General features: G+C 36.6%; 1 protein-coding gene across 1 annotated transcript in view; it reads left to right on the top strand.

The window, feature by feature from the left end:
- Positions 1-25,574, top strand: part of MAP7 (microtubule associated protein 7) — a 95,835-nt gene that overhangs the window by 55,671 nt on the left and 14,590 nt on the right. The window contains exons 2-10 of the mRNA XM_015809934.1: positions 5,119-5,220; positions 7,145-7,210; positions 12,024-12,187; positions 12,977-13,094; positions 17,297-17,407; positions 20,370-20,483; positions 21,571-21,695; positions 23,571-23,674; positions 25,082-25,329. Coding sequence (XP_015665420.1) covers positions 5,119-5,220; positions 7,145-7,210; positions 12,024-12,187; positions 12,977-13,094; positions 17,297-17,407; positions 20,370-20,483; positions 21,571-21,695; positions 23,571-23,674; positions 25,082-25,329 — 1,152 coding nt within the window. The remainder of the gene's footprint in view (positions 1-5,118; positions 5,221-7,144; positions 7,211-12,023; positions 12,188-12,976; positions 13,095-17,296; positions 17,408-20,369; positions 20,484-21,570; positions 21,696-23,570; positions 23,675-25,081; positions 25,330-25,574) is intronic.

The following is a 25,574-nucleotide window of genomic DNA, read 5'->3' on the forward strand; positions in this document are numbered from 1 at the left end:
ATCCTTTTTCAAGACTGCAGGCCTCACCATCTCTCAAAAGGAAGTGTGGCACCTCTTTGATCCAGCTCCTCAAGAACTAGGATCTTCTTTCCTCTGTAATAGCACACCTGGCATTATTATTATTATTGTGCAAAAACTGTTTTACTCTCATTGGAGCCAAATCTTTTACTTTGGAAGTCGTCTAATCACTTTCTAATCATTTCTTTGAAATTGCCTATTAATTATTCTAAATCTATTAAAGACATTCAGAACAACAGATTTACAAAGTCTGGGGTGAGTTTGTCTTCAACTCTGGACAAAAGAAAAATTAATTAAAAGCTTAAGAACTTAAAAGAATTTGAAATAAACAGCAAAAAGCTAAATAAGATTTTGATCTAAGAAAGCTATAAATGAACTAAGTGTCCAGATAAATTAGAAATATTGACCTTTACTATACGATTTTTGGGAATAGATTTATTTTTGTTATCCTGGCAAGCGTGAATCATAACAAAAGATGAGTGATAATTTTAGAAACTAGATACTACAGGGGACTAAAGTTTTTAAGCAGAGGAAAAAAATACATGCTAAGATTTGGATGACAGATTGCAAGAGCCCCTTAATTGGAGAATAAATTCATTAATTACTAATTCAATTTTTCCCATTGTCTCTCTCTCTCTTCTACCAAGATGTTTTTTTTTTCTGAAACAAGACTTTTTTTTTCATTTGCATTTGCCAAATACAAATAATATACTCAGCACAGGAAAAAAATACTGTTGGGAGCACTGCTGTGCCCAGCGGTGTTTGCTTTGCTCTGATTGGTGCAAATTTTTTATTAAATATTTTGGCTCTTCTTGAGAGGCCTCCCATTGTGCTTGACCCTGACCTGCTCTAACCTGCCCAGAATTGTGCTTTCTGTACCTCTTCTATATACTTTTTATAGGAGAATGCTTTATGGTGGGAGTACTACGCAGTCTGGACTGTTGGGTTGAAAACAAAATTCAGTCTGCTTATACCTATGGTGTAAATGTGGAATGTGGAGCAGGTTTTGGGAGAGAGGAAATAAGTACCATAGAGAGTCTTCTGTATTTGGGATTGGGAGAAGAGTATGAAAGAAACAGATTATTAAATATTTTATATTTCTAATTATAAAAGGGTAAGGTGATGAAACATTGTTGGAAGTGTCTGTTCCCTGATTTACATAACATTCAAATCTAGACATCATATATGAGTATAATTTTATGGAATAAAATAAGGAACAAGCTAATGATATATTCCTGCAGCTCTGTTGCCAGACTGAATCAAAAGAAAAAAAGAGAAGTCAAAATCTCTACTCTTACAACTGAATCTTTCATATTAAATAATAAAGTTACTTATGCATAATACATTTATGGAGTATTTAAGAAGCTGAATAACAGCAAGTTTATCATATGAAAATTAGCAGAAAGTAAGTGGAGGGAAATAAACCACATAACTGGAAAGGGAGACATTTAGATAAGCGTATTGCAACTTTCTTTTTTTATCATAGCTCTGCACAGTTATTTGCTACCTCAATTTTCTTGTATCTTATACTACCTGTGAGTGATATAAACAGCTACTACACGTTGAAGTGTTTCTCATGAGTCTCTTCAGGATATCCTGCCCCTTGAAGATAAATGGATGTTGGCTTGGGGATGAGGCCATTATTATAGCAGTTTCCAGGATCTAGGATAGTATCCCCAGATCATTCACTTGGGCTGTACTTTTAGAAGACTTTTTGGTGCCAGAATGACTATAAAATTTATTCTTCTGGACCTTTTGAAATGGTCTCTTAATTAGATATAAAGCCGTAGTACTGTTCACTCATCATTAATTTTTAATTTAACTACTCGACTATTTTATACATGTCATGCAAAGTTCCCTTTTTTTTAAAAAAAGTAATTAGTTTTCCTGAAGGATGTTGCTAAAGAACACACTATAAATAAAGAAATAGAAATACGATAACATATGAAGTCTGTATTCAAAGAAAGCAACGTTGAGATTGCAATAATACCAGAAGCAATAATTGTGGCTCCTAGTTGATGCAACTGGATCAGTTTCAGATATTGTGCTACTGGTGAAACCTTTCCACTATGAGGATTTGGCTTTAGATTTTAATCCTTCTTCAGTTTACTGAATGTGATCAGAACACCTGGAATGGTGTATGAAGATCATCCCATATGTACTGAGGATATAGATCATGAACACATGGAAAAACATTGGCAGTCCAAGGAAACGACAGCCAATTGCAGCCAATTGCTAGCCATCAACACACCAATCAGCCAATAGGAAGGCACCACATAAACACAACTCACAGAACAGCTCAAAGCACGTAGCCCAGTAGAGAAATTACCTGAAGATGGGCTCCAACATGAATCCGAAAGCTGGGAAGTGTAAATCTCTGGTCCGGTGACCGACCCAAATTCGATTTCACATGGAAAAACATTTTAAAAGCTACAGGTTGCAGGGGAAAGCATTAGGACTTGTAAGAAATAAATGGCAGATAATTATATTGACATATTAAAAAGACTTTAAGCAGATAATTAAAATCTTTGGACATTTGTACAAAGGAATGTTCATGTTAATTCTTTTTAAAACAGGATTTTAGAAAAAAGAAAAACTTTCAAACACTTTATTATCGGAAGCTATGCTCACTTTGCCATGTCGTATCTTTTCTGAAGTTGCTTCTTTTTAACTGCAAATAAATGCAGCTTACTGGCTTTTGGTTTTAGCAATGTTATAAATTACAAGTTTATTCTGGTTTTATGCAAGTAATTAAATATGGACTTTGGAGAGGAATAAAGGTAACAAAAATTCCTTGACTAAAGTTCTTTTCCATGCAGTGTTCTTGGAAGGGCTTGTGTTACCTTTCTTCCAAGATGGTTCGTTGTTGTGTTTTTACTTTCCAGTCTATCCAGTTGCCTGGCAATTCCCAAGTGACCCCCCCCCTTCTAATATTAATCAGAATTTATCTTGTTCTACTTCTGAGTTCAGACAAAGTTCTAATATTAATCAGAGTTTATCTTGTTCTGCTTCTGAGTTCAGACAAAGTTCTAATATTATTCAGATTTATCTTGTTCTGCTTGTTCAGACAAAGTTAGCAAAGTGAGGCTGCCTTCGCTTTATGTCCACTGTGATAGTAACTACATGGTATCCTGTTGCACCTCCAATGAATTGCCAATCGATATCACTGAAGCAGTGTGTGTGTACATCTATACAGCAGCTTTACAATATCCTGTTTGAATACTTTAGTAATAAACCTGAAATCAGGAAAACAATACAATATAGATAGTCCTTGCTCAGCTACTAGAGCACTTTTACAGGCAATTTATGACTTTGGGGCTGGTTTCCAGCAAAGAACTCCCAAATGAATACATGGATTCACTTAATGCTTAGTGACTGTGACAAAGAAATGTCATGAAATCATGTCTAGTCAGGTAGGTGCCTTGACTTATGACCATCATGACTTACGAGGGAAATTCCATTATAGTCATAAATCAAGGGCTACCTCTACAACATTAGGTGGAGTTTTAGATAGCAAACCTTCTTTTGCAAGAGCTACATCGATAGCACTCTCTCCAGTATTTTGGCTAATGTGCATTAGGAGGCTGTGCAGAGTTCCCATGTCGCTGAATGGCCTTAGGTATGCTTAAATGGGACCTGGAAATATAAACATATTTTTTTAAAAACTGTAGACATTACTCTGTATGGAATGATTCTCGGTCTTCTTTTTCAAAGCAGCATGGCTGGCTAATGTAATGGAGTGGATTGCTGTACTTTAAGTAAAGTTGCCATATGTAATGTGCCAATTTTTTGACCTTTGATAATGCCAATAAAGAATCCTGGGAATTTACTGTGCAGTAAAAATAGACTGTAAGAATGGGAAAGGCTGTTATTGTGATAAATAAATATGAGTATGTTTATAGTGGTGCCATTCATTCCAATATTCTTTGAATCCAGTAGTGCTGAACATATCCTTAGAACGGTGGTTCTCAAACATTGTGGTCCCAGGACTTTTACATTCTTAAAAATTATTGAGGGCCCCCAAGAGCTTTGGTTTATGCAGGTTGTATCTATTCATGTTTACTGTATCAGAAATTGAAACTAAGCTATTTAAAAAATATTTATTTGACTTTGCAGACCCCTTCAGAGACCCTTCCCCCAAAGAGTCTCTCCGGACATGCTTTGAAAACAGCCGCCCGAGAATATTTTAGATATCTCTTACATTAGACCTTCTAATTCCATAGAGGCTGTTTTCTGATGCACACAAAGGGTTGAATTCAATGCTAGATTATCTGTTTACTGAAGCCCTGACACCTGCTCCCAGACAAGAGAAGGGTAGTTTTTTTTTTTTAGCAGATGCAACTCATCTGTTTTCAGTTTTATACAACCTGTGATTTCCCCAGAGTGTTACTGAACCACAATTTCTCACTTTCTGTGCCACTGGCCATGTGACTGAGATTGCTAGAAGTTACAATCCAGCAATATCTGGAACACTGTCTCTCAACTTTGGCAACTGTAAGATGTACGGACTTCACACGTTTTGAAGTTACAGTACTAAGGTTGAGGAACTGATCTAGAAAGATCTATGTTGCCATTCTGTGCCTATCCTAATTCATGAAAAGGTAGTCCTCAATTTACAACTGCTTGTTTATCAATGATTCAAAGTTAAAATGGTCTCCCAAAATACCCATCCTTGCACTTATGATCCTCACATCACCACCCCACAATCATGAGATCACAATTTAGATGCTGGCAACTGGCTCACATTTACAACTGGTTGTAGTGTCCTATAGTCATATGATTGCAATTTGCAACTTTCCCAGCAAGTTTGCCACAAAACATTTTGAGGAAACTGGATTTGCTTAAGAACACATGAATTTCTTTATGAGCAACACTGTTTCTCTTAAGAACTGTAGCAAAAATGGTCATGAAATTGGGTCCAGTCACATGGTGACTCAGTTTATGGTCTCACTGTCTCACGACAGAAATTCCGGTCCCAAATTGTAGTTATAAGTTGAAAATTACCTGTAGATGAATGGTTGGCATTGATTATCTCAGGGAGAAAAAAACAAAGATTGTAATGATAGGGTTAATTAATTTTTCTTTCTTTCTTCATTTTAGTATCTGAAAACTCTAAAGCACCAGATAAAAAAGTTGTCTCATCCAGCCGGCCCTCTTCTGCCCTTTTAGGACAGGGCACTAATCCTGCAGGAACCAAGACAGGTATTATAGTAATTTAATTTTTCCCAGCGTTTTCCGTGTATTGAAATGGGACAAGGCTTGTTATACTTTAAAGCACCAACATTCTGTAAATTTTAAATGTTGCTGTTTTAGTTCTATTTCAAGAATGCTGTTTTGTATATAAATTGTTTGCTGATTTTTTAATCCACTTACTGTGGGTGTTATTGTTTTACTTTAAATAATTCAGCAAACTGATGCAGCATTGTTATTAGGAAGAGTCATACGTAAGCATAGCAAATACAGTCAAATAGATATTAACTGCTTGAAATGCTACAGCATTTTATTAGCCCTGCAACTGTGTTCGTGCTTGTTATTGTATTGCTGATTCTAAACAGATAAAAGATAACGTAAGGGTCTGCCTCACTGATTACTCTCATTTGTGAGCCTGCAAAAAAACTGTTGCATGTGCTAGTAGAAGAAAAAAATACCATTGCCTGTGAATTCTGAAAAATAATGTATTCAGAACCTAATGTTTTGGAGAAAATAATTCACATATCCTATGGAAAAAAGTGAATACAGATTGTTTTTACTTTAGTATAAGAAGTAATTCTTAAAGAGCTATAAGTAGTCCTCAACTTACAATCATTCATTTTGCAACCATTCAAAGTTACAACAGTACTTACAGCCATCATCGCATCCCCAAGAGTCACAATGATCAAAATTTGGGCATTTAGCAACCAGTATATCTTTATGATGGTCGCAAAGGCCTGGGATCACATGATCACCATTTTTGATCCCACCTGGCTTCTGACAAGCAAAGTCAATGGGGGAAGCTGGATTTGCTTAATGACTGTGTGGTTCACTTAATAACTGCAGAGTGATTTGCTTTAACAGCTGTGGCAAAAAAAGGTTGTAGAATTGGATGTGAATCAAGTAACCGCCTTGCTTAGCAGTGAAAATTCTAGTCCCAATTGTAGAGGATTACCTGTAGGATGGATAGGATTCTACAGCACGTTGTTGTGAATTAACTTTAATGCAAGGTACTTAGAGCAGGGGTCTTCAAATTTGGCCCTTTTATGACTTGTGGACTTCAACTCCCAGAATTCCTCAGCCAGGCACACTGGCTGAGGAATTCTGGGAGTTGAAGTCCACAAATCATAAAAGGGCCAAGTTTGAAGACTCCCTGCCTTAGAGGTTCCCCAGTGTAAGCACTCTGCAATTGCAGACTGGAGTTCATACCACTGAAAGACTCTGAATATGCTGGACAGAGAACACTATGTACTTCCAGATGAAGTTTTTAATATGAAATTGCTTTACCTCATTCACTTATTTTGAGAGCTTTAAATGACCTTGTCAATATGCAAACTATTCCATTACCTCTCATTGCTTTTTCCACCATATTTTTTCTTTCTAAGAAAAAAAGAACATTAAAGGGGAAAAATATGAGATAGAAGCCCAATACCTTTTGATTATTAATATCTGGAAGCATTGCAGATTTCAGGGAGAAGTCTAGAAAACTTCAATAATACAGAAATGTACATGTTCCAGGGTATTTATTTTTAATGTAAGTTTTCTAACTGATTTATGGACCTGATCAAAATGATGATGGATATATCCTATTTAGACTGGTCCTCTGCTTCTCAGATGTGTCAGAAATGTAATTCCAAGTTCCCAACTAACACCTGGAGGATATATGGTTGGGAAAGATTTTAATAAGATGTTCTTGAATATGGTGGGGAAAAAATGAGACAAATTGTTAAATACTCTGTGCCTTTTATTTTGTTATGAAATAAATTCTGAATTGGTTTTACAATCCTGCATTTTTTAACATGACATCTTAAGAATAGATTTTTATGGATTGATGCTTAGAAGTATGTTCTGTAGAATTCAGGAATAGCTGCCACTCATATAAGATGAATAGATTTGGAGCCTAAATCTTACATTATTTTCACTAATTGTATACCAGTACTAAAAGTTGATGAAAGACAACGACTGGCCAGAGAACGAAGAGAAGAATATGAAAAGCTTTTAGGTAAGTCATACTTACTAATAAACCAAATAAATGTCCTTATTGATGGGTCGTCATAGCACAATATTTACTGTCCTTTGGATTATATCTCCTCCCTCTCCAAGATTCAAGTAAAACCAAGACTCCTGGCCTTTAAATGGATATTGAAGGCCTGGCTTTTATTCCTTGGCTTGGATGGAACATATGTCCCCTGAGTGACATTGTGTTAATGTGTTGGAGCATGTTGGCTTCCTGGTTGTTTCTATTTTTTATTTCTTTTGTTGTCTTTGGTTTGTTTTTAAACTTACATGACGCCTCAAATTGAGCTGGGCAGCCTTCTAAATATGAGAGAGAGAGAAACGCATAGGATTCTTGCATTTGATACCATGAGCTATGATAGATGTGGAGAGAATAAGGAAGTTCACCTTGAAAGATTTGCAGGTGCTAGAGCATTTTTAAGTCCAGAATATATAGATAATATTTGGAAGCAGCTCAGACAGAGACCTCTCTAATTCACCGAACTCTAAGAAGAAGGAGATCAGACTTTCACGATTCTGTTATAGTAACCAATCTCAATAAAAGTAATTTTAACCATTCTCTGGAGTTGATTTCATAGTCTGGTCTACCTACTGCAGCTGACAGCATAATTAAATGTGTTATATGCATGAATATATTTTTTGAAATGATAAGCACAGATCATAAAATCCAGGCCACCCATGCATTTAGCAGTGAGATTTTACATTTGCTGCAAGATAAATAGTAATTTTCTGCATTGGGTGAATTGGTTGGTTTAATGGCATAAATAGCCCCTTCAAAGTATATAATTCTGCAATTCTGCTCAATAACATGTATAGTGCAGAAATTGTGGCTTTAATAAGGATTGTATGCATGGGAGTAGAAAGCATACTACCCCAAGTCATTATGCACATATCTGAGTTTGATCTAAGTTGACACATGTTTTGGGATTAACAATGATATCTCTTGACCGGTTCCTAAGTGTTGTTTAGAATATTCATTCATGTGAAAAAATTGAGATAAAAAGCTAGCTACAGGACAGAGAAACATAGACATCTAGGGAAGATACTTAGACAATATGTGTCTTACGAATCAGAATATCAGCTTAACAAAAAACAAATAAATCTCAGGGGACTTTTTCAGTGTGAATTCTCCAATTATAGAATACTGTCTATCTAGATGACCCTTTGTTAATTTTTTTACTTTTACTTTATTCCTTTTCATTATATGCTTTATTACTCACTTAAAAGTGAAAGACTGTCTTAGAATTTCTTTTTTAATAAAACATTGAATGAACTTTTAAAAATTTGATTTATATTTTTTTAAAATTGTATTTTAGTTTATTAAATTGTGTTTGGGGTTGGTTTTCAACTTTTAGTATTTATTTTTTAGATGCTTATCCTGCCCTCTTTTCTTTCATATACAACTCAAGGTAGCAAATATACCAATACCTCTTTCTTCTCTTATTTTCCCCACAACAATAACCCTGTGAAGTGAGTTGGGCTGAGAGACAGTAATTGACCCTAAGTCACCCATCTGGTTTTTCATGCCTGAGGTTGGACTAGAACTCATAGTCTCCTGGTTTCTAGGCCAACGCCTTAACCATTATACCAAACTGGCTCTCATTTAATGAATTATATAATTGTATAATTATTTAATGGATTTTAGTCATAGTATCATGCATCTGTTCATTTATTTGATGATAGTTTATTTGAAATATTTTAAGCCCTTGTAATGCATCTCCAGGTTATGCTCAATGCTAAAAACACATTCAATCAAATACAGTAATAAAATATATTCTTACAAGGGCTGTAATTATGCTGGCAGCTGATTATGGTTTTTAAAGATGCATTGCTATGTCTTTAACATATAGCTGAACTATGACCTATGACTGCAATTAAAATTGGATTTCTGTTTTGTCGCATAGTCATCCAGATGTTCAGACTGGATTTGGCATTTTTATCCACCTATCGAGTCCTTGGGATAGGCAGATGTTGATGTTTGATGGTATTAGGTACCTTTGCAGGATGTAAGCTGTTCGGAGCAAAGCTGCCTTTTGCAATTGACTGATGGTGATTTGCCAATGCCAGTGGTGTTCAAGCAATGCTCCACAGTCATTTTATTTCTATTTACAAGTCTTTGTATTTTGTTATCTTCTCCAGTTCTTTCTTTTCTCTTCTGCTGTCTCTAGGTACTGCTATGTCTCTTCTGCTGTCTCTAGGTACTGCCATGTTCGCTATCCAGACTTTTTTGTCTTTCTTATTGACACTTGTTAAATCTGGGGTATTACTGTGTGTGGCAGATGCCTGACAGTCCCAGAGTACGTTAGTTCTTCATTTTCAATTACTTTCTCTGTTTTATGGTCCCACCAGTTCTTGCTTACAGGCAAATGGTACAGTATTTCTTGCAGAACTTCCAGGGTACCATTGTTGCTACTTTGTCATGCTGCTTGTAGTCAGTCTGTGTAATCTTCTTCCAGAAGCTAACCAAGTGGTTCACTGTATCTTCAGCTTCTTTGCAGAAGCAGGACTTGCTGTCTGTTGCTGTCTTTTCAATTCTGACTTTGTATGCATTTGTTCTTAAGCCTTGGTCTTGTGCAGCCAGAATTAGCCCCTCTGTCTCTTTCTTCAACTTTCCTGCTCTTAGCAATTGCCAGGTCTTGTTATTATATACTTTGCCTGTAATTTTTAAGGTCTGGCCATGTAATAATTTGTCTTCCCATGTCTCTTTTCTGTTCTTCATTTGGTCTTTCCTCTAGGCCAGTTTGGTCTCTTCAGTATTCAGTAAGCCTTCCTGGTATACTAACTTCAGTCCCTCTTCTTCACTGTCCTTCAAATATTTTTCCAATATCCTTTTTTCTTCTTCAACTGTCCACACCCACCTATTTTCCTTGGTAAGTAAAGTCTGTCAATGTCACTGCGAGGATTCAGGGCATGACTCATTCTCTTTATTTTTATTTTTATTTTGGTCTTCTGATCCAGGGCTTTTATCTCTGCTTGAGTCTAGTTCACTTCTCCAGTTATGCATCTCATGACTGGAATTGCTCAGGTGGTATTTCCTCCACTGAGTTTGGACTTTAATATCTTCTTCATTCTCTTGATGTATTTACCTCTAACCTTTTTCTTGTCTTCAGTGTGCTTCACATTGTCATCTTGAAGGATGCCCAGGTATACTTGTATTTGCCCCATAGGTGAAGCTTTGACACATTGAAATCCAATGTGATATGCCATTCTTCAATATAGAAATTATAGATGAGTAATATTTCTACTCATGACTAATAACACAATGAACATCCTTGTGCTAGGCTTTGTAGCCAGATAAGAATATTCTGAATATAGTTGGGCAGACTTTTGGAATATATATCTAATGTTCTACTTAACGATAAACAGGAGGCAAAATAACTTGCCATTTGCAGGCATTATGAAATAGAATAATTACATTTAACACAGTCCAAGTAATCCTCAACTTACAACTGTTGGTTTAACAATTGTTCAGAATTATGAAACCCTTGGAAAAAAGTGACATGACCTGTACTCACCCTTATGGCCTTTGCACTATCAATTGGGGCACATATGCAACTAGCTCACATACATGACTTGTACAATATCCTGCAGTCATATAATTATGATTTGTGAACTTTTTTTGCCTATTTGATTTCTATAGCCACCCATCTCAACAAGTGATTCTGGATGGTATACATTATAAAAAAATAAAAACAATTAAAAATAAATAAATTAAAACAGTACAAAATAAATATATATCGCACCAAATAAAAACTATTGCTAGGGAAACAGGGCCTAGCACATAAGGCACACAACCAATCTTCATTGCCTTATGAAAGGCCAACATGGTTGGGGTTGTCATATATCTGAAGGGAGAATATTCCAGAGGGCAGAGGCTAAATTTGCTTAGGGTGATTCACTTAGTGACCATGGTGATTCACTTAACAACTTGTGTAAAATTGCTATAAAACCTGGTCTGACTCAACTTATAACCACAATGCTTTTTAACAGAATTTCCAGTCCCAATTGTATTGTAAGTCTAGGACTACCCTTAGATATTGGTACCTGGCCTACCTTATGTGGGTTCAGAAAATAAGCCTTCATATACAGATGAATGACTACAGTAGAATTTCAAAGCCAGAAGCTAGACTGGAAAGTAGAAAAATAGCCCAGAAGACAGCACTGATAAATAATGTCAATATGAATGCCATGAATATGTCCATGTAGTTAACCAGAAATCAAAGTCAGCTCAAAGAATCCTCACTTGTAGCTTAGTGAAGAAGAATTGACCCAGTAAGGTCCCTAAACAAAGGGAATAGAGAGATGTAGATGCAGGTACAAATTTCAGTCACTGTTTGTGTAAGCATCAGAGTGCAAGATTCAGGTTTTGAATAATTTGTGACAGATTCATACATCCAAAACTGCCAGTCTGGTTTAGTGCCTAAGATGCTGGTCTAAGTCCTGCCTTAGGCATGGAAGTCAACCAGTTGACTATGAGCCAGCCATTTTCTCTCAGCCATTAAAAAAAAAGACAAGCCACTTCCAAATGTGTTGGCACGAAGAATGCATGGACTTTTCCAGGCAATTGACAGGAGTCAAGAGTGACCCAAAGGGGGAGAAACACCTAGCTACTTTTTGCTTGCTAATGAATGTATTCCTTTCAAGAAGCATTATGAGGATTCTTGCTGAAATGGTAATTGATAATGCTGTAATACCAGAATGCTTTGAACTTCTTTAAATATGGGCTATTGATAGTTAAATATTCATGTCATAGAAAAATATCCCCTCAAATGTGTGAAATTTCCATTAATATTCTTTAGTGGCAAGAGAAGCTGCTTGGCTAGAAAAAGAGGAGAGAGCAAGGCAACATTATGAAAAACATCTGGAGGAACGTAAAAAGAAATTAGAAGAGCAGAGGCTAAAGGAAGAAAGAAGGCGAGTTGCAGTAGAAGAAAAACGGAAGCAGCGATTAGAGGAGGACAAGGTAGGAGAAGTTCCTTACGGCAGGGGTCCCCAATCTATGAACCATGGGCTCTTGGCCAGTGGGCCGTGGAAATGGCTGGCACATTCCCCCCTACTCGCAATAGCGCCCGTGGCCCCATTTGCACATGCACGTGGGCGCAAATGGAGACGCTAGTGTGGGGCAGGTGTCCGCGGCCCATTTGTGCATGCGCCACTAGCCCAAGTATGTTGCACGGCTTGTTTGTGCATGCGTGAACGGGCCGCTACCTGCTCTGGGGGGTACGTGGCCATTCGTGCATGCTTACGGTGCCGCCGCATGCACAAACGGGGCTGCTAGTGCCGTGCCAGTGTGTGTGGCCCCGTGTGTGCATGCACCAATTTTGAAGTTGCTTTCCCTCCTTCCAGTCCGTGAGCCCGGAAAGGTTGGAGACCTCTGCCTTACGGGATCTCTGAGGCAATAAGTTTCTATATGGAGTAGTGAAAACAGGGCAGATAGTGGGTTCCAGTGAAACGTAGCCATCACATGCCAATATAAGTTAGCCCATTCACTCTTTTTGAGGAACCAGAATTCTGCCACTTACAGTTCTCCTTCTTGAATGTTTCTCATTACAGCTGTGTAGAAAAAGAGCAGGGACCCTGACAGCAAAGGCAGTGGAAATATAGGAATTCATTGATGCCCCCTCTCACTGGATTGCCTTAAGATCAACACATTTTATACAATCGATTGCATTTACCATTTTCAGATTATTAAAATGAATGAAATGAAGGCAACATCACTTCAGGCCAGTGTAATCATTTGCTATCTCATTAGGAACGACATGAAGCTGTTGTGCGCCGCACAATTGAGAGGAGCCAGAAACCAAAAGAAAAGCCGAATAGGTGGTCCTGGGGAAGTACACTTCATCGTAGCAGCAGCGTTAATAATGCAGGTAAAATTGGAAGCCAGGTACCTCACTCTGTCTCCTTTTTTTTGGTACTAATAGATATATGGGTTATTTAACTGAAGACGATTCCTTTCGTACTGAATTGCGTTTTAGACTTTAAGTACATATGTCTCCAGATGTGTGGTGCCTCTTTCTTTTAATGCTTAACTTTCCGGAATGACAAACTGATCTAATATTTGGACATCTGATCTCTCCTTTCTAACTTCATTTGTATTTGTATTTGTATGATTTGTTTTGTCTGTTTCTGTGTGCTAGCACTCTGTTTGTTTTAAGCCAAGCTTTTTAAAATTATGAATTTAATTAGATATTTAGATAAGTAATATGATTCCTCATAAAGCAATGAAACCGATGCTATATTGTGTTGTACTTGTGAAAGCCTTTGTATAAGGAGAAAAATCCAGTACCCAGCATTGCTTATTAATTAATATTTAAAGCTCTTAGGCAGATTTCTCTTTTCTCTAATGAATTTGGCTTTGGAGAGATTTTTTTTCTCCTTCCATTCAGTCCTATCCAATTCTCGGAGACCGGCTGGACAAGTCCTTGCGGTTTTTTAGGCAAGGTTTTTCAGAAGTGGTTTGCCATTGCTGCCTTCCTAGGGCAGAGAGAAAATGGCTGACCCAAAGTCACCAGCTGGCTTTGGACCTAATGTAGGACAAGAACCCACAGTCTCCTAGTTTCTAGGCCAGCACCTTAACCACTACACCAAACTGGCTGTCTTTGAGAGATTATCAGCTATTAAATAAATAACTAAATTATGGCTTATCGCTTCTATATTTTCCTAAACATATTTTTTAAAAAATGTAATACCGTATGGTGTTATAAATAATATATATCGTAATATCTATATCTATACAGTCTGGTGCAAATATAGATGCATACTGTTAGGTCTGCAGTTTTCAAAATCATTGGGGTGTTTAAAAGCTTGTGCATACACTGTACCCTTCTGCTGTTCATTTCAAGCAGCCAATCTCTTTTCTCAGGTCTCTGTATGAGTTTTAGGCTATTTCAATAAATAGGGGAGGGATACACATTGGTATCTGACTTCATTGAACTATAGGTTCATTATTATATGAAAAACATAACCATAAGTGTCCTCCTCCACTACAGTCAAATTCAGAGGAAACTCCATACCATAGGTTCTGCAAAAAAAGGATACTATTCATCCGTTTCCTAAATGTCATGAAAAACCTAGAGGAATTCCTCAGTTTTCACCCAATCGGATCTTGGGGATACATAGCAGGTCCTCCTCAGCTGAAGGAGGATCTTATTACAGATGGACCTGAGCTATGCAGAAATTGTGTTTCTATTAATACTTTATTTTCTTCCTTTGAAAATGCACTAGCAGGCATTATTGTATTTGTTATGGGACAAAAACATTTATCGTTGCACTTAAATTATAAATAAAATGGTAATGTCTCCTTTAAGATAAATTAAGTCATTAGCAATTTCATGGACACCTCAGTTCAGAGCTCTTTTGGCAAAAGTATGGAAGTGGCTTGCTATTTTTTTTAATTGCCTAGTCTAACTGACAACTTTAGATTTCCTGACATATATATATGTTTTTCAAAATTTGGATTGCTAACAAAGAATTAAGGGAGAACTGGGATGGCCATTTTGAACTTTTTAGTTCTTTTCAACCAGACATACCCTTCTGAGATTCGAACCTGGGCTGTCTGCATGTTAAGCAGATGTGTTAACCTCTAGGCCACAGGCTCTTTCTCACTTTGTCAGCTACAAGAGACAGGGGAAGAGAATGAATGCTTTTTAGTGCACCCTGTCGACCCAAATATGGGAGAGATTTCTCTCTCCCATATTTGGGTCGACAGGGTGCACTAAAAAGCATTCATATATATATATATCAACCAAAATGAGCTAGATACTGCTACAAGATCAAATTGTTGTCTTTTTCATAACAACGTTCTACGTGTTATTTTTACTTTTTGTGTAACTTGACTGCTTCTTTTTAAATTTTTCTTTACTTTTGAAAATCATTGTCTTGCATTCTGTCCTAGGTTATTTTGTTGAATCATCCTTCACTCTTCTCGATTTAGCAGGCTTGGAGTACCACTTCAAACCTCTGGGTGGTGTTAGAAAACTCGGTACATAAATCACTATGATTTGTTGAATTCATCACAAGTAGTTATCTCCTCAAAATAGGCTCAGTATGCCAGTACCTAATCCATCTTTTTGTAGACTGTGTGCATGTCTAACACTGCATAGACTAGACCTGATAGATAGCCCTTGCTTTTTCCTCAAGTTTACTGAATTTATTACCGGGCGACTTAAAGAATGTGGCACAACTTCTCAAAATGCATTGTACAATTCTGAAGCGATGCTGCCTATTTGGAATATTTTTTTAACCTTGAAAAACAATGTTTTCAAAATTCTTTTGGATACAAGAAAAAAAGCATTGTTTTTGTTTTTCTATTACTTCTTTTATTGTAGAGTTCTTTAAAAATATGTGTTTATTATTCTTGAAAACTATTAATGTTTTCAAGCATGATTTTGTATTTTCCAGTGGTGTAATTTATCATTGCATTTTTAAAAAAACATTATCAACATTTTAAGAAAGGCAAAAACAATCCTGTTGCAGGATTACCCCGTGTACCTACCTATGCTGCAAAAGGTTCTCACTGGTTATTATTCAGGAACTTTTCCCACTATCTCTAGATCAGGTGGCACATAAGACTTCTGGAAAATATTTGCATCAGCATCTTTCCTAGCTCTTCTCATGGATTCCTTTCTTTGCTCTGAATCCCATTGTGTCATTCTTCTCCATGCACCTGTTCTTTTTTTTAAAAAAATAAATGTTTGCTTTGGAGGAAAGTGGCTTTATGTTGTTTTGAAAAAGGAATAAAAGGATGTCAAATGACTGCTGGGTCACATTGCTGTGTATCCATGCTGAAAACTCAACTGTCCTCTAAAAAAAACAAACCCCAAAGTCATCAAGTTGGAGAGGAAATAACAGAGTGAAATTACATTGTGTGCAGGGTGCACTACAGTGGAAATCCTTAGTTGAGGGACATCATGCAGAAGATAAGGAAGAGTTGAATGTTTCCCACAAAGCTGCAAGAAATGAAGTTAAAAAAAAGATGAATTGGATTATATAACGTTTATCCAGATAGCCATTCAGTGATGCAACTTTTTCTCGATCTGACATCCTCCAAATGACTTGGGGCAATAATTCTCAGAATTCCCAACTAGCATAGCGTTTGTTCTCAGCTGTGTTTGATCTGTGACCCCCCCCCAAATATTTCCAGACAGAATAACTCAAAGCTGCCTCATCCTAACTGGAAGGTATGAGGGTAGAGAAGGCTGCAGCATTGGTTTCTAAGATGTCAGTTGTATTAAAATGTTGCTACTCTCTAAGGAAAACATTTTTATTTAATGCATCAAAATCCTTTCCACACCATGGCCCTTAAGGGGGTTAACATCAACCCAAACAACCTATAACAGTGCTATTTTACAGATTTTTATCTGTAAAATAGTGAGATTTTTGAAAGTGGAAGTAGGTCTGGCTATAAGATTGCATGCATGAGCTGCACAAAATTCTGCCTGTAGCACTTTCACAAGAAGTGCCTGAAAATGATCTCGCAGGAACTTCTTTAACTTTAAAAGTTCCTGACTTTGAAATTCCATGGTTTTCTTTCTGTATCTGCCTTGTTTCTATATCTTTCCCATATGAACATACAAGGACATGTAACGTTGCGGGATTCTAGTTTATAGGATTCTCTTAACAAATAGTTCAATGTTCTTTTTTTTTTAAAAAAATGTTTTATTCATTTAATTTCTCATTTCCCTCAGGTTTACTGCATTATTTTGAATGTCAGTAAAGTACAATGAAGTAACCCTTTTAAATCTCATTGCTTTACTTCTTATTCTTCATTTGCATTTATTTCATTAAAGAGAACATTGCTGTTTTAGTAGGAGTTTGGCTGCAATTTTAAATTAAGTGTGCAATCCTATATTTATCTTCTAAACAGTAAACCCTCAATTGGACTTATTGCAGGATAATTATAGGATTCCATTTTGTGCCCAATCTTTGAGTCACCTAAAAAAAAAGAAAATCCCTTGATATGTCCTCATAAAGCATAAGAAAACAAATCTTCCTATTTATGCTCTGGAGGACTACAAAGTCACATTGCTGCATGCGGGCTGTCAATTAGCATTATTTCCATTTGTTTTAGATCCAGACAGGCGATCTGTTTCAACAATGAACCTTTCGAAACATGTTGATCCAGTCATTAACAAGCGGCTCTCCTCCTCATCTGCAACATTACTAAATTCTCCAGACAGAGGTACAGTTTGGAAGAAAAGTGAAAAACAAAGGACCAAAAAATGTTCCGTATGATAACTGTTTTGAAAAATTTGAGCAGCTCTTAAGTAATTTCCTTTATATTATTAGAGGAAACAAAATGTGGCTTTGGACAAAAAGCCACCTTTTGGATAGGAAAAAGGACACACATATTTGAAATGTCAAAACTTACCTGAATCCACATATTTAGCAAATACATAAAGCAGTGCTTCTGTCAGGTTTTTTAGTAAATGGTTTTTTTTAAAGAAAATTATAGAGCATCTGCTCATTTCTCCATTGTGCATGGAATATATTTTAATTTTTGTGCATCATCATTGGACTAGACCATATTCATTTGATTATTTTTTCCCCTTTTTTACCATTAAAAAAGTGCTCTTGAACTTCACTCTGGTTAGTCAGTTTGATAATTCTTTGACTGAGAAACTGGGTATTCAGTCTTCCTATTGGCTTCATATCTTGACGTGCTTACATGTCTTCCCAGAGAAATTATTCTGAATTATATTTCAGTCTTTCAGCTGTTTAAAAAGAAAGCAAGTTATTTTTTTTTCATTGTTCTTACTTTTTATTAGATATAGAGAGGAATTTTTTAAAAGCTGCTCAGTGTTAATCAAAATGTCTGAAGAATTGTTATACTTTGGTTAGATGCAAATATATTTTTTAAACCAAGGATTATTTAGGTTTTCCATTATGATGTGAAACTTGCTTGGAAGGTCTCATCCATTTGGTAAATGTACATATGTCTGATAGAGAATTTCACTGAACTGAGTGAGGCATACTGTTGACTAGATTATGTGCATGGGATAATTTTGATTACAGCCATATGATTGTTAGACTTAGTGCATTATGTGCTTTTCTCCATATATGGAAATAAGTACATATCTATGAATTATAATTGTTAAACTGACAATTCCATTAGCAAATGAGGACCTAGATTGTTGTGGGCAATATGCTGACATTGTAAACTGCTCAGAGTTCCTTAGCATTTTGGATAACTTTATATTTAATCGTTGGTTCTTTCTCTTGCCATATAAACCTAGATACAGTATATCTTTCTATCACTACTTAAATGATACATCGGTTGTCAAAATAGGTATTGTTTGAAAGAAAAATATCATTCAAGGCAATACATTCATTTTTACAATGGAGGTTCTCCCCAACACTGACAGCGGTAGTTTCTTCCATCTTAATATGAACTTTTTAATTTCATTCCATGTCTTAATAAGGAAAAGGGAATATTTTGCTGATCAGAAGTCACTTCACTATGGACTGCTGGATCCACTCTATCAGAAACATCTAGTCTGCCATACAACCTCAGCCTTGGTTGGTTTGTGTGTATATGTGTGTCCTTGAGTCAGCGTTGACTCCTGGCCACTGCCTGGACAAATACCTATAGAGTGGGTGGTGGTGGGGTTTTTTTTGTTGTTGTTGTTGTAAGATTTCATAAGTGGTTTGCTATTGCCTGCTTCCTAGGGCTAAGAGAGAATGACTGGCCTAAGGTCATGCAGTTGGCTTTGTGTGTAAGATGGGGCTAGAATTCATGGTCTCCCAGTTTCTAGCTTGATGCCTTAACAACTGCATCAAACCGTCTATCCGATGTGTAGTTATTGTCTTGAATTTCAGGGTGCTCACAGAAGGAAGAAAAGACAGTGTTTTCATGCTCCATCACTCATTTGGTCCTTGTTATTCTCTTCTCATTGCTAGAGAACAGTTTATTGAATTGAATGTGTGTAGCTGAAGTGGCAGTGAGTATAATCATAAACATACATTAATTATACCAATCAGAGAAGAGAAATAATAATTTCAATAGTATTCTTTAGGGTTTTGCTATAATATTTGCCTTCTTGCTTCCTTATCTACATTGGTTAAAGATGCACATTTAATGACCAATGATGTGCTTAATAGAGACATTCTTAATATATTTTGTATTTTATATAATTTGCCTGAATATGTTTCTATTAACTGTAAAAGCTGTTTTACAATAATTCATTACAGAACATTTTTTATAAATGCATTTTTATCTTTACATGGGATAATGATTTCTTATCTTTTCATACACACACACACATACACATAAACACACATATAAAGGATGTTCAGATTATTGCAAAACGATGCATCCAGGATTGAACTTTGCCTAATATAAACTTTTCTTTTGAGAGGATCTATTCCTCTTTCTTGGTAAAATATATGTAAGCTGCGCACACAAATAATGAATTATTTCATGTTAAATATAAATAGGTATGATTTGTTTTGATACGTAGTAACTTAAGAATTATTTTCAGGGTAAGTTTGAACACATTCAGGATTTGGTGCTTCTTGTAAATAAACATGTTGGATGTTGACTTAAGCTGACCTTAGGGATTATGCCATATCAAAAATAGTGGTGTTTTTTTTCCCCACAAGCATCATTAAATTCTTTAACAAACAGCAAATCCATGGCAGGCTATGTTCTCCAACTTGTAGCCAGAAATAAAGGAAAAGTCTGTATCTCCTCTGCCTCAGAGGCAGGCAACTTCCATTCTTCTCCATGGTTTCATTTTCTGCACATAATTAGATGCAGTGTAAAACATCTGTGCTTAATCTGCTGCCTTTAGAGCCGCTGAAGTAGCTTACGGTAAATGATTTCTTTATGGCTCTGGTTAATTATAGGAAATGTATTTGAGAGCACTTTTCTTTTTTGTGCGAATTTCAATATTTATATTTTCACTAGGCCGGATTAATTAGCTTTCTGTAAGACGTGACGTCGAATTTCTTAGAAGTATTTTTGGGAAAAAATTGCTGAAATGGAAAGGCAAGATGAATTAGTTGATTAGCAATCAGTTGTCTTTCCAACGTTTTTAATAAATGCTTATGTGTAATGAGGTCAAGGTTTAATTAAGCACTCTTAATGCAATTCTCTGTGAAAGACATTTGATCTAACATCTCACTTATATGGTGACATTCAGCTCGACGTATGCAGCTAAGTCCATGGGAAAGCAACGTTGTTAGCAGGCTTCTGACACCAACTCATTCATTCTTGGCCAGGAGTAAAAGTGCAGCAACTTTATCTGGAGATGCAGGTAAAATTAAAACATCAATGAATTCTCTTCTGAGTTATATCCTTTTAAAAATATACAGCCTTTTAAATTTTGCTTTTGGAAAATGTTGGGCTGGTTTGGTTGTTGTCTGAATCTTGACTGAAGGAGTAATCTGCATTCTTTTCTCTCTTTCCATTTTTTGAGCTCTTCTTGCTTTTCTCTGTAAATCTCTAATAACTGAGTATAAAATTATCTAATTTCACGAGCAAAGAGTGTCTCCCTTCATTAATAAGCTCCCCATCACGTTTTAGAGAAATTTTGTAACCATACCTGTCCTACTTATATAATAAATTGACCATTCTTTGAAAATGGTTTTAGATAGAATTAGGTATTGACATTTAAAATTACTGAGTCAGTAAAACAGAACTTTCAGTAAATCAAAATTCCTTCATATAGTTCCCAACATGCTACCTATTACTTCATAGTCAGATTCTGATATAAATATGTCTTGATTTCTCATATATATATAATTTAACAAAGAAGAAGCACCGTGTTCATATGAATTTAGCTCAGACAGATTTGACGAAAGTTACATTTTTATATAAATTGAATGAATAAAATTAATATTGTCTTAATGGTACTTTAGGAAATGAGTACTTTCATAGCTTAAGCAACAGAGTTAATGTAGGACATTCCAGTTGCTTTCAGCTTAATTTTTCATATAAAAGAAGAATTAGAATAGGAATTGAATCTTATTGAGCTTTTGGATGGCGTAAGTGGAGACATACATATTTTTATCCTGCAATTTTGGGAATAAGTATCCTTGTGGGATTTATTCTTAGGTAGACCTTTGTACAATTGTGTATTTTGGTAGACCATATTTCTACCTAAATAGGAAGAAATGTAATTTCAGGTCTCTAATTTGTAGATAATCCCAGAATAGCTCTAAGCATTCTGCTTTTTCTCTGCTTGTATATTAATACTTTGCTTCCTTCGTTTCTTCTTTTCCTATCTCTGGTTCCTGCTCTGGTTCCTGCTCCTGTCTCTTGGGTTTCCTTCTATATGTTTGGTTAAATATATACATGGGAAAAAATAAATACCCTAGTTATCCCCATTTGTCCTCGTTCAGCATCTTGCAGCCCAATCAGCCCTCTCTCCTTCAAGGCCATAAGTTGCCAAAGTCCAGCAGACCGAGCAAAACTGTTTGGCACAGCCCCTGAGGTTAGACGGCGAAGGACCGCACATTCAGCTGGGGTAAGATCCCAAATTGGGAATTGCACCTTTGATGAAATCATACTGAATACAGCTACCTTGGTTCTTTTCCTTACCATAGGAAAGTAGTTAACATAGAGAAAAAATGTGGATATGGAGTCATACTATTTACATATTAAGATTTGTCAGTGGTGAGATTCAAATACCTGAACAACCAGTTCTCTACGTGGATGCCGCTTCCAGAGGTCCGTTCTGGGCCTGGGCCTCCAAGGCTCAGAACGAATTTCCAGAAGTGGCGTCCACGCTTTTCCAGTGGGCCGTTCTGGGCCTGGGAGGCCTGCCCCAGGCCTCCGAGGCTCAGAACGGACTTTCGGAAGTGGCACCCAGCCACTTTGGGTGGTCCCTTCTGGGCCTTGCGAAAAAGAGCTAGGGCTTCAGCCGATTCGTCGAAGTCAACAAAAACCTAGCTACCGGTTCTCCTGAACCAGTGCAAACCAGCTGAATTCCACCACTGAGATTTGTGCATTAAGACTACTATAGTGATTCAGGTTAATTAGCAGAATTTTTGTGATCATTAAGGACTTTTCACCTAGTAAACTGCCTGCTGTCTGTGAAAATTTCACGAGCATGGGAACATAGGTTAGTTCATTAGTTTTACATTTTGAATTAACAGCTTTGTGTTTAAAAATGAACGAAAAGAATAGGAAGACATTTTCAGATACAAAGTTTATATAACTGATAGACCTTTAAGGAAGGGTCATAGAGCATTGCAGGTTATATGCTTTGAACACAGAAGTGCTCAGACAAATCTCATCATCATCTGTAAAAGGATTATGCTTGAAATCAAGAGAGCTACTAAGTGGTGTCCATGAAATGGTGGTCAAAAAAATGTAAGATGACAGTTGCAAAAATGTGACCGGGACATAGAGTCAAATATGACAAGTAGTGTTGCTTATTTGGATAACCTCTGTAGATGCTGCTGGAGCTAGGTTGAGTAAGATAAGGCTGTTCCTCTGGTTTTAACTTTGACCTTTTTTAATGTGTTATAAACTGTAGAGTAAGGAAAATTGTCTTGATAGAGATTTGCAAGATCCTTTAGTAAGGCGATGAGGGGTGCAAAATATGTTTCATATAGTGCTCATAACGTCTCAGACAGGGACTCCCTAATTCACTGAAGTATAAGGAGGGAGGAGGTATAGCACAATCAGACTTGCCAGTTTCTATTATTATAGCTAATGTCAATAAAAGTAGTTTTTTTCCATCAACTTCATTTCTTGATACGGCCTACCTGGTGGGGTTGATATAAGCTGTAATCAAACAGGATCATTGACTTTCTTGAAAACTGTAAAAATGTTTACAGGACCAGGTTAAATAAAGAACAAATCAGAAACACATTTCACTGAACTCAAAAGCAGTGTATTTGGAACTGATGTATTTAATTGCTTGAATTCTTCCGTTATGGTTTGTGAACTGTAGCTTTTCACTTAGTGTCTGTGAGGATAACTCATGGTTAAGCAAACCATTATCAGATGGTGCCAAGACATCGTTTATACAATTAGCCACCATCTCTGCATTCATGGATAGTGCTAGGCCATAAATAATGATTCACAAACCATAATGGTGGGATTTACAAATCAAATTGTAAACAAACAAAAATGGAATGGCTTAAAATAATGTTTCAATCCAGATAATCAGAAGATATGGAATTCTATCCTTACAAAATGCAAATTAAAACAAAAAAAATAATTACATATCATGAGCCCAATCTTTTATCCACTTTTGAAACTGAAGAATAATTAACATTTGTACAGTAGTAATTTGCGATAGCAAATCTTTATTTCTAGGTGCATTTAATAAGGGGGCTTTGTTTCTGTGGCTATGCAAAATGCCTCACTTGTCCTATTTGTTCAATATTAGAGTAGCAGAAAAGGAAAGGAAAGGGGACTCTCATCAATTAATATTTCATCTGGTAAAAAGAGAACTCGTTCACCATCTGCCTTCAGAAATAAACCAGCTGCTTGGTAAGTAACTTAATATTAGCCTGTATTTTATCTTAGTTCTATTTGCATCTTCTATAGTTGCTGTAAGAATTAGTTGGTATATAAACATGGGGAAAAAACAGTTGGGCTACACAAATAGGAAGAAGATACCTATATTAAAGGATCACCCATATTCTGATTTTTTTCCAGACTTGATGGATAGTCAGAGGGTTCCCCAATCTGGTAATATCCCGTTGGGAATGATGATGTCTGTAGGCAGGTACATTTTGTTGTTGTTGCAAAGTCGTGTCCGACCCATCGCAACCCCATGGACAACGTTCCTCCAAGCCTTCTTGTCCTCTACCATCTTCTGGAGTCCATTTAAGCTCACGCCTACTGCTTCAGTGACTCCATCCAGCCACCTCATTCTCTGTCATCCCCTTCTTCTATTGCCCTCAATCTTTCCCAGCATTAGGCTCTTCTCCAGTGAGTCCTTCCTTCTCATTAGAAGGACTTGAGTTTCAACTTCAGGATCTGGCCTTCTAAAGAGCAGTCAGGGTTGATCTCCTCTAGGACTGACCGGTTTGATCGCCTTGCAATCAGGGGAAACTACCTTGGTCCAAATTGTGTCATCAAATATTTCTAGAAATCTTGTCTGCAAACAGACATATTCATTCATAGGGGCATATAGACAGTAGAAGTTCTTTTCTCTAAGAAGAGTGTTCTGTGATTCCCCTTTCTAGACTCTGCAACCATTTGTAGCTAACTCTCATTTAGTAAAACAATAGGTATCTTAAAGACCCATTCATTACTTAAATAGCCATTTTCATCTAAGCCCCTCAAAATTATCTCAAAAGTATGTAGATTAGCTATTTCACTCAGTTTTTGTGCAGACATAGCCATAATCTCTTTTTTTCCCTTTACAGTCTTTGCAAGATAAAGATGTTGAATAGAGGTCTTATAGGCAAAGCAGGCAATGATAAAAATAGGAAACTCCTACCTTTTCTCTCCCAGTAGCCATTGTAACATCACAAATTGTTTTGAAAGTACCTCACCTTCAAAAGAGGATTACTCTGAGGTGAGGCAAGGCTTCTGCTTCTCAAAACAAAATGCCCTGCCAAAGTCATTTTGGGATTATGAAGATGGTACCACATTGCTGATTTGTAGTTGAAGCAGAACCTTGTTCTTTTTGAGAAAAAGAGGCAGATAGATTTTAATAAATCTTCAGCAACGTGTATTAAGCTGTGCCTCATTGAAGCATAACATCCTCTTTCTGTGGTCATCTTTATATAAGATATAAACTGTTTCTCAGGTAGTTTCTATTTTTCCCTCTCCCTCTCAAAGCTACCTCAGAAGGGCAGGGCAGAATGGATAGAGATGGGAACATGGAGTAACAATGGAGTAACAAAAACTCAAGTTATGATTACTGTCCCTCTGCGATTCAAACAGGCATGCTTCCAGATCAATGTCCGCTCTGCCAGGAACACCCAGAAAGATCATTTTGCTACCTGGATCATCCAAAACACCTTCCATTCAAGCTCGCCCTCCTTCCCCTGGCAACATTCGTCCACCAAAAAATGAGAAAAAGGAAACACTGCAGGAATCTGAGAAGATAACTGAACAAAAGTCTAAAAAAACAGCTTCAAGTCCCAAAGTAGCTATAAGTGAAGAGCCTTGTAAACCAGAGTCTACTCAAAGTAAGGATCAGGTTATCAGCCTTCCAAAATGTTCCTTATCCAATTAAGTGCTTTGCTCCCTTTTCATTATGTAGCTTTTGGATATTGTTTTGAACCAATGTGGATAATTGTAACGGGTTTATTTTCAGTGGTTTAGGTTGGGAAGCTAAGCAGGGTTGGTTATTAGTTAAATGGCAGAGCAGAGAAACTACCAGGATCACAGGCTAGAATGGACCTAGATGTCTGCATGAAATCACTGGGACTAT

The sequence above is a fragment of the Protobothrops mucrosquamatus genome, unplaced genomic scaffold (genome assembly GCF_001527695.2).
Source record: "Protobothrops mucrosquamatus isolate PMUCROS unplaced genomic scaffold, P.Mucros_1.0 scaffold_33, whole genome shotgun sequence".
Lineage (NCBI taxonomy): Eukaryota > Metazoa > Chordata > Lepidosauria > Squamata > Viperidae > Protobothrops > Protobothrops mucrosquamatus.